The sequence below is a fragment of the Temnothorax longispinosus genome, chromosome 8 (genome assembly GCF_030848805.1).
Source record: "Temnothorax longispinosus isolate EJ_2023e chromosome 8, Tlon_JGU_v1, whole genome shotgun sequence".
Lineage (NCBI taxonomy): Eukaryota > Metazoa > Arthropoda > Insecta > Hymenoptera > Formicidae > Temnothorax > Temnothorax longispinosus.
In genome coordinates, this window is record NC_092365.1 from 21497984 (window position 1) to 21508447 (window position 10464).

At 36.8% G+C, this 10464-nt stretch overlaps 1 protein-coding gene across 1 annotated transcript; it reads left to right on the top strand.

Annotated features, from left to right (window-relative positions):
- Positions 1–1337: 1337 nt before the first annotated feature.
- On the top strand, positions 1338–8031 carry Scp2 (Sarcoplasmic calcium-binding protein 2). Its single transcript, XM_071785633.1, has 6 exons — positions 1338–1613; positions 5205–5257; positions 5520–5639; positions 6184–6298; positions 7501–7598; positions 7715–8031. Exons 1-6 carry the CDS (start codon positions 1556–1558, stop codon positions 7820–7822), a joined length of 552 nt encoding a protein of 183 aa, XP_071641734.1. The 5' UTR covers positions 1338–1555; the 3' UTR covers positions 7823–8031.
- Positions 8032–10464: the final 2433 nt, after the last annotated feature.

Consider the following 10464-nt stretch of genomic DNA (forward strand, 5'->3'; position numbering starts at 1 on the left):
AATATAATGATTGACTATTTCATGTAATTAGATTAGTATAATATCGCATACAACATCATTAAAGAGGAAAACACAAAGCGTTTCAAAGCCATACATAATTTGCAACAGTAATTAATCACTTCGTGGATTATTTAGAGTAAATTTATTATGTATGAATTATATCGTTAATATAGAATTAATACTGATGATAACAAACAGAAGAAAATTTTTATTTATTCTATTGATATCAAATAATATGTCATTATTTAAGTATTTATTTATTACCCGATTGAATATGGACTCGTACACTTTTACATTTATTTTTCTTGAGTACGCGTGTATCATAGAGAATAGCAGTAGGTTTATGAAAAATACGCACCTGGATTTAAAAATGCATCGTTTCGCCGACAGATGCTTCATCATTAATCTCGCTTGATTCAAGCAGCATCTTTTTAGTATCTATAGTAGACTCTATGTGACTTTATACAAGTTTTCAGTAAACGGAATTAGCATATTAAATAAATTAGCGACTCTGAACGCGTGTCTTACGAGAATCCGATTATCTCATTAGAGAGACGCATCTCCTTTAAAAGAAAATCGGGGTCATTTATCGAGATATAGTCGGCAATTATCGAGTGCCTTTATATAGACGGATCCAAAAATAAAAAAAGGAGGAACTGTGTAAAGCGACGCATGTCGCTTATACGTCGCGATACGCTTGTGTACTTGCAATTAGTTAGATAACTAGAATAACCGATGTCCGATCGTAAAAAACCATAGCGAAAATGTACGTTAATAGATGTTGGGATTGTGCTACTAAGAAAAAGATATTCTCTTAAACTCGAGAGATTATTATATGTAAAGACTAACGCTGGTCTGGAAAAACACCACAGTAGTTTCAGAAAGGAAAGAGAGTGTAAGAAAGCCCTTTAAAACATTAATCGTTTCTCACAATTTCCGTCGTAAAAGTTTTTTGTTTAATCAATTAATCTGTGTAATTAATTATAGCTGAAATTACTGCGCGCGCGTTCTGTCGCCAAACAGAAAGTTATGAGAATTATTGTAAATGGCTTTTTCTCATTAATCTATTATTACATTAATTAAGATTAATCGGAATAATTATGATGTATGAATGTTACTACAATGTTTTAAGATTATTTATGTCATTCTCAAATATTTGAGAATATAATAAAAAAGTAAATATGACACGTATACATAATTGTGCAGAAAATATGTGCTAAAAACGGATTAATTAGTAAATCAATATATTAGAATATATAAAGAGCGATAAAACAAGTTTAATACTTTTAGTAAGAGATTGCAAGTCTCGTTAAATCGTCATCATATTTTCATAATGACCTCGCGAATATATCGGGTCAAACTGTATATAAAGTGGCCTGATACGCACACACATACACATGCAAGCGAAACACGATTACTTTTTACTCTCGAGATAAAAGAAGGGTCGGTCGCTTGAGACAATCGACCCTGATCGTCACTCGATCGCGAACGAATATTAACACTACGCACACATCTAACGCTCTTGTCTCTCTTCTTAACTTCGTAGGGTCCAAAGATGCCGTTATCGGAGTTTCGCAAGAAAAAATTACTCTTCGTCTTCAACGCTTTCTTCGGTAAGTATACTACCGCATACAATTAAAATGCACGATATTAATTTTAACTGGATATATTAATTTGCATTAACAGCAATATTCTGTTATCAACGACGATCGTGTGAATAAAGTTGCTATAATTTCGCTGAATTAATTTCACTAAAAATAAATAAAACTCTCTGTAATATTTATAAAAAAAAATTAGAGGTCTATCGATCGTTGTGAAAGCTGGATATTAAATGAAGGCAAATAATAACGGCGATAAAGCTGTCTCAAGCATAGTATAAGGATGGTATTTTTAGCTTTTCAAGCCTGACTTTACGCCATTCATCCATTACGAGACTTCAGTCATCCCTTTCTCGCGAGTGTGTTTATATTTCCCGTAATGATGAAATGTATAAAAATGTGTTCTATCCTTTTATAAAGTTATTTTACTCGCAATGTAGAAAGCTGATGATAGAAAACTATTGCATTAATTTACTTTGGTAAATTTTATTTTAACTTGTAGCATTTTTAGTACTGGGATTTTTTTTTGCCACACGATTTAGTCCACGTTACTATAGACAAACGCGCGTTTGACAACGACAGCGAACGGTTTCCCCGACATTTCGAGATAACATTTATCGTCCCCGCAGCGCTCGTTGGGCGAAAATCTCTCTCGTCGCCCGTCGTTCCGTACATCTCGACGAAACAAATCCTCATCGAACGCTAACGTAACGAACGAGGTGTCGCTTCCTCCTTGATGGCCTTTCCGCCGTTCCCCTTCGTAACCCCACCATCCGCTCGCATTTTCGCCGGAGGATTCTCTTGATTCTCTCTCTTAACGGCCCTATTTCATTCGCGCTCCCTTTTTCGCGCTCTTCGCGAAAAGCTGCGCGAGCCGTATCGTTTCGACACGAATGAAATACGGAGTGCGCTCGAAGGGTCGTCCTCGCGGTCTCTCCCACGACTCTTTTTGAGGGGATCGAGGTTGTGCGCGCGAGCGTGCAATCTCCATGAGGCACCTATGTGTCGATCCATTCAGATAAGAACAAGGCAGGATATGTATACGCCTATTTACGAACTGTGAAGAAGATAAACAATGGACGCCGTCGGGTCCGGTTAAGGGGTCGCTTCGCCACATATGATGTGTGCACGTGTTCTAATTCCCTCGGGTGTGCGTAGAAGTGAGTGGTTCTAACGTAGAGAGAGTCGTTTTAAGAGGGCCTAGGGCTACTTTTCTCTCTTTCGAGATCTCCGTATCGCATCGGATGTAATAAAGCGGAATCACGTTTGATATTAAATAAAATAAAGTAGAACTATGTTTGATGTTAAATAGAATTTCCATTTATTTTACCATAAAGTTGTAAGAGAATTGCTCAATCACCGAACCAAAATGACGCTTTTTGTTTGCGTATTTGAATTGGAAATAATGTGCGAAGGGTGAAAAAGTTATATGAGATAGTTTCACATTAAAATGAAACATTTTACGATCGTCAATTTTAAGGCTGCGTTAAAAATAATCCTTCTAAATCAATGGTAAATGTCCTAAGGCCAGCTCAGCGAGGACAGAAACCTCGCGTATAGAGCAAAAGGGCAAAAGCTGGCTTGATCTCGATGTTCAGTACGCATAGAGACTGCGAAAGCACGGCCTATCGATCCTTTTGGCTTGAAGAGTTCAGCAAGAGGTGTCAGAAAAGTTGTATCAGAATTTCAGCCTATTCGACCGAAAGTCATTTCCCATTGATTTAGTGTGGGCCGGGTTCTGTAATAATGAGCACCAGTGGTTTTTTCACTGCCTGTTTTTCGTCTGGTCTAAACTCAATACTGAACTAGAATAGATCCGTTTGCGAATAATCCCTAAATCACATGTAAGCACACATTCATACACCACCGATTACAAATCATAATATTCACATAGCGTTATAACTCCCGAGAGATGCTCTATGAGCCCACAGCGATGCAATGTATCTGTAACCTAAATAAGCTTGTTTATTGGCTTTGGTGAACAAAAATTGTCACTGCAAATTGGCAAAATAAACATGTGGGATTTTTTGTCGGTTTTTCGTCTATCTATAAATACGATATCACGTTTAATCAAACCTTTATTATATACTAGACATCACAGACGCGCGTTAGTAAGCGCAACAAGAGAACCAATCGGCATTGCGGAAAAGCAACAATATTTCGATAGATTCGAGTATCGATGACATGCCCTTTTTAGAAGAGAGGAGGATTCATATTTTTTTTGCGTTTGGCAGTTATCGCGCTTTTTTTCACATCTGAGAAAATTTCAATGTTCCTCGACACAGCTTCGCGAGCTTCATGCATCCTACTTACGGGGCTTAATAGACGAAAGGCTCTACCTCGTGGACGCATTTCAATGTATAATGCACATGTTTTTATGACGACACATAATGTAAAAATGCCGGGTACAAAGCAGAGTCACGTAGGGGGCGGAATCCCGCGAGTGTGCGTACGTGTGCGCGTGTATTACACGTGTGGATGACGCCAGTGTGCGTGTACATGAGCGACATAGTGCGCCGCACGTAGCGCGGATCATGGAGGTCACAGACGTGCATACGCCTCGCAGCCCTCATTAACCCCTCGTTTTCTTCTCCTCTTTCACCACCGCCGATTGGCCGCTAAACATATCCCACGATCGCTTCTGCGGGACTGACAGATTATTTCACCTTAACTTAGGCGCGATTGGCGCGAAGGGGCCAACGGGATAGAGTTGCCGTAATGCATTTTCAGTGAACGATTGTTTTGTTGTTTTTGAATTTGCAGGATTATATATCATCTCAAAATCTCATTTCTATCATTAATAGTTATTACCACCGCACTAGTTGACGATTCGAAATATCATCTGACGATAACTGACAATTTATCTCTGATAACATCGTGACTCTAGGAAGAATTCGTTCGCGTAAAAAAAGCGTGAATACGTTATCCATCTATTATATCCACTACCCTGTTATCAATCAGAGCGGGGTCCTATATGCGGGAATCCGATTAATCGATTTTTAATCTGTCCGCGAGTTCAGAGTTTTTGCAACAAGTTGTGCCATTAAAGACACCGCTGCACCGGCTGCGTTCGGACGTCGGTATTAATTATTTCATCGTGACCTCAGTTTGTCAACCGTGCTCGACGGAATACCGGGGAGACAATAAATTCTACCTCGTTGAATCGTAATCGACGCTTAACAGGATTCCAACTACGGGAGTCAGGAAAGGGTGAAACGGAGGGTAGCTTCCTCTATTCTACAGTGAAACGGAATTAATAAACGACAAGCCACGGACGGAAACCGCGCGAAAACGAATAAGCCTGCGGTGGAAGTGGGTCATCTTCAGAAAACTAACGATATCCGATCGTAGCCAAGCGGGACCAAAATCGAGTGGCATGATCGTTTATCTTGTTCTTTAAGTGAGAAAATGTACGATGTATCTCGGGAATGTTAGCGACAGCTGGAGCAGCATTTTATTTGAAATAATGAATAGCTTCACAAAAGAATTCGATGAGCGGAATTACGGTAGATAATTGAATTTTCGATCAAATCATAAATTTAAATAAACAAACAGTTTTGACAATTAGATAATAACAATAAAGTTTTATTGTTATTTTTTTTCCAGATGTTAATCAAAGTGGCACCATCGACATAAAGGATTTCGATCTTGCCGTGCAAGTAAGCATAATACGTTGAATTATTTCCTCCCCCGTTATTAGATGTTTTTATTAAGAATAAAAATATCGAATCTATATAAATAGAAATAAAACAAATCTGACTTACAGAGCGTTTTAGCATCAAACAGATTTAACCGCGACAAATTCAAACATGATCAATTACCTACCTCTTTTTCATCTGTGTCGTTCGCGCTCATCAATCGGGAGTATTAAAGAATTTTAGCTAATTTGCGTTTATTTCTTTTTCGTATCTTTTCGTACAGCGAATCTGCAACTCCAGGCATTGGAAACCGGACGATGCTACGTCGCAACACATCAAAGATACTTTAACTAAAGTTTGGGAAGGCCTGAAACAACGGGCCGATGCCGATCAAGACGGACAGGTATAATATTTAAATTATTCCTTGCTATTTTAACGCTATTTTCACGATAGAATCATATTATGATTTATCGGACTTTAAGGGGTATATTTCTTTCTCATATTTTATATTCTCTGAAATAAGGTCCTAAATTTTTAGCATACCTCCGTTCCACTTTCTACATTTATCGATTTTTAAAACGTTTTTCTATTCACAATTTTAAAAATAACTTCGCGGCTATTTGCTTATATATTTGTATTTTATTTCTAAAAGAATATTTTGCCACAAAGTGTCTAACGTGATTACACGAGATTATTGAGAAAGCCGGAACACCTGCGAAACCGGAAAACCGAATTTTAGAAACATATAAGAATATATCGAACGATACTCATCACTTCATGGGTTCTTTTTCCTCTCAAAATCGATTGTCGCGTGTAATTTCATGCTCGCATGAAACATTTAGGTCCACGTCAGTTCATGACTTATTTAAAGTGTCGCACAATCTACGACGATAAAAAGGAAAATGAAGCAAATATGTGTACGATGTTAAGAGTTTCGTATTTTTCAGATCAGTCGAGATGAGTGGTATTCCATGTGGGAGGAGTACGCGAAAGATCCAGCGCACGCACTCGAGTGGCAACAAACGTACATGAACTTCATGTTCGATTTAGAGGATTCTTCCGGTAAGTCTTGAAAGCACGTGCTTGTTCCTCGTAAATACGTTTATATCCCACACACGCGCGCGTGACAGTAATTTATTATGCATTTGCGATCGCCACACTTATAATAAAAAATAGCCTTAGCTATCTTTTTTAACATCTACAGAAAAGTTAGTTAAATATTTTAAATTTACTTACACGTAGCAGTGCCGAATTGCTATACGTGTGGAACCAATGACAAAAGTCCAGTTTCTTCTCACGAGAGTCCCCATCAACTACTCGTGGGATGCGGTTTGAAATATAAAATTTTCTGTGATCAGGTGGACTCGAACCCAATTTCTCGAGGTTACGAGTCTGGCACTTCACCACCAGATCACATTGCCACTCTGAAATAAAAATATAAAAAAAAAATTTTTTTACATCAGCCGTACGTGAACCGGTGTCCTATGGAACACTAACCCAACATTTTAGTCGCTGAGCCATGACCAGCTTAGATGCTGCGTTGACGCAGCAGAAGCAATCCGTAATAAGAATATAAATTACGGAATAATTTACCTTTTTAACTTATGTTAAAAAGTGAACCTGGCCTTACGGGTACATACAAACGATTCCGAAACAGCACCCGCTTGCGGATTTGAAATTTCTCTAAAGGCAAAGTTAGCTCTTACCCTATTTTGTAATTTTAAAGGTATAATCAGGGTAATTTTAAGGGTATACAAACAAAAATTGGCTGACATTTCCGTCTATGATAATCCGCCCACATCCGACTTACAGTCTTCTGAGGATATCGCACCGATATGCCGACAAGGCAAAAGTGGAACGAAAGTAGAAACATTCGCCAATTATATAGATCTGAAACTGGACTTTGGATCTGACTTGTTAGACGTCTTATAAGACTTTAGACGTTTATATTTTGTCAATCTGTTTCCTGTTGCTTTGATTAACTGTAATACGGTATATTTTTGGAACGTTATAAAAATTAATGAGCCAATCGTGGATTAAAAATAAATGACGGTTTTGGCCGGGGACGAGGATTAATAAGTTTATAAATAGTAATTAAGCGTCCCTTCCTTTCATTATCCCGCATCCATTAATACTAATAACATAGGTTGCCTCGCCCGACAAAAATCTCAGTTTATCTTCGGTTCCTTATTATCAGTTCCTTATACAGTTAGTTTAAATACATGAAACGTGGATAGCGTCAAATTCAAGTCAAGTGTTGTTAGGTGATGGATCGATCGACGAGACTGAATTCAGCAAGGTGTGTAGCAGTCACGGCGTCGAGGAGGCCGAGGCACGTGAGGCGTTCAAGAAATTGGGGGTGGTGAGTATCAATCAAGCGGAGATGCAAGATAAGTAACGATAAAAAAAGAGAGGAAAAAAAAGACGACGTTACAGCGGCGGTGACGAATTTCACGAAACTGTTTATTTTCTCTGCAGGGTAAGGAGGTAACTCGTGAGAAATTTGCCGATTTGTGGAAGCAATACTTCTGCTCCGACGACCCAAGCGTACCTGGAAACTTTATATTTGGAAAGACTTCTTTTTAATTCCGCCACCCTACGAGATTAAAGGCGCGCATATACATACATATATTTTACGACAGATTATTATTTTATGCAAACGTACGACTCGTTAATGAGATAGACGCAATTCTGTAATCTAATAGCCAAAATTCTATTTCATTTACTACTCTCCTGTGTAATTATTCTGTGTAATCAAGATGATGAATATAATTATAATTAAACGATCGAAAGAACTTTGCGTTATACCTTCCGCTCTTTATTATCGCTCTCTTACACTCAGCAACGTGTTTAAATTTACTACGGTAAAATAATTTCGGCCAAATAGTAAAATTTCTTTACGTGAAATGATAATGATTTGTGTTTTTAATTTTATTTACCACGTTATCGGATATTTTTATTGTAGATATCCGCTAACGATTGGTACGCAACAAAGGAAAGTTAACAAAATTAAATAAATAAAACGGGCAGTTTTTTTCTTTCGTTGCTGCTTTATGTAATTTGTTATTTTTTGATGACTACAACAATTTTGTGTAACAACAAATACTGCTGATTGGCTTTATTTTAAATGTTTGACATGGTCGAAATATTCTGAGAAATTTACAAGTAAAGATACATTGGTTTCTTCGATTGCAAAGTTTTCTATATGTTAAATATTTCACAATAAGTGTTAGGATTAAGTATCTATCTTTACAGCGCATATCGATCCATCATCGAGGAGCTAATTATGCTTCATAGTGTGTAAATAAATGTCCTTGCGAATTATAAAAGTGATTATACGAAAGTGATTATACGAAACAAAGAAAGGCGGACAGCAATCGATGATTTCATTGCATTGTATTTGCGATGCGTTCAATTCTTTCTTCGTTTTGCGTAGGTGATCCTAAAGCCGTGATTCTAGCCGGTTTTTTTCGGTTTTTTTCTTAGCACTAATCTTTTAATTGGCTTTATAGAAATGCAAAATTCTTGTCCAGAATTAAAGTACGCATCAAAATCTAGGTCATGGTGGTCGAATTTATATCGAAAACGAAAAAAAATTAATATTTTTTGTTATACGTGACGACCACCACATATAAATTCGACCACCATGACCTAGATTTTGATGCGTACTTTAATTCTAGACAAGAATTTTGCATTTCTATGAAGCCAATTAAAAGATTAGTGCTAAGAAAAAAAACGAAAAAAACCGGCTAGGATCACGGCTTTAGGATCACCTTAAAACAGCGTAATAATAAGATTGGGAGATCAATTATAAAATCCGTAAAAGTTTGCTTTTCTTTTTCCGCTAATCTCATTTTGAGCGTACGTCGAATTGAACAATTTGGATAATTTGCTGAACTGCATTTTATTAGCATTTAACGCTAAAAATAGAAAGAGAGAGGAAAAAGAACGAGGCTTCTTCCGGCCTGTGAAAAATATTTTGAGAATCGAAAAGCACCAAACACATGCACCTCTTGCAATAATGGTATTTTTTTTTAAGCCGATCACGATGTACTTACATTCGTTTTATCGATAGTCATCCTTTGCCAATTTTCTCTATACTTCTGTACAGAGTGAGACGTTTTTATTAATTTAAAACCCTTTATCTCTCCCTCGTTAGTATCTTTGTATCTATTCGAAGCTACGGTTTTTTGCCTAAGAGAAAATTTTAATTCCTACGGAAATCTCATCGTGTGCGCACAATATCCGAAAAAAGAAGAAAACGTAAAAGCAGATCGATAAACACAGCTTGATTAAGGACCATTCATGTAATGATACGCGTTGCATCACGTTGCATTGTAAATCGCATCGCGTATATTGGAATGGCGATTAAATTGGCAATTAAATAGCGCTATATTAACGCTTTACCATCCATTACTATCTTATTGTATTACAAATTTGTGACGGAAATTGCGTTGTGTAACAGAAATCATTGTTTGTGTCATTGTATTATGTTATATATAACTATACGAATGCATTCACATCTCAAACATGTGAAATTAACGATAGGTGTTTTTCGGAAATTAAAATGGTTATGTCGTAACAATGGGTGTGTATCCTACTTATAAAAGCAACTGAATCGCTTACGGGAAAAGTAGTAATCTAATTTGCATATCCCAATGTTGATTTCTGTCATCAGAAAACATTTTGTACGGCTGACAACATTAGAAAAATTGTATTATTTAGATTCTCCTTAATTATTGATCACTGCCGCTATAGAGAGACAAATACAACATACATATATCAAAATAGCAGTATGTTCGATTCCACCAAGTGTGTAAATAATGTTGAATGATACGAATATTTTCTGTACCTGTTAGAGAAAGTGGATGTACTGATAATAACCGCAGAATTATCGTCCGCTATAAGTCACATAACAATAATAAATCAATCATTAAATAAACATACGATAATGCGGCTGTTAAGATATTCCTTTCATGACACCAAAGTCTTAAGAATTAACTGATTTTTTAGTATGAGAAAGTTAAAATGCATATCTTTACGCCAGAAAAAAATTAAACCACATTACCGAACATATAAAGAAGACGTATGATTTTGGAACGTCGATATTTTATATGTGACGTTATCGAAAAAGTCTATTTTCCACCGTTCAATGTAATAATTTGTTTATCAAATATGTTAAGATATTAAATATTAACTGCGTTACATATTCGCTAAACTCTATACTT

What these genes read in the sequence shown, in the direction of transcription:
- Scp2 (XM_071785633.1), top strand. Translation starts at nt 1,556, where the DNA reads ATGCCGTTATCGGAGTTTCGCAAGAAAAAATTACTCTTCGTCTTCAAC. An exon ending in CGTCTTCAACGCTTTCTTCG is followed by an intron (nt 1,614 to 5,204) that starts GTAAGTATACTA and finishes TTTTTTTTCCAG; the next exon opens with ATGTTAATCAAAGTGGCACC. An exon ending in ATGCCGATCAAGACGGACAG is followed by an intron (nt 5,640 to 6,183) that starts GTATAATATTTA and finishes CGTATTTTTCAG; the next exon opens with ATCAGTCGAGATGAGTGGTA.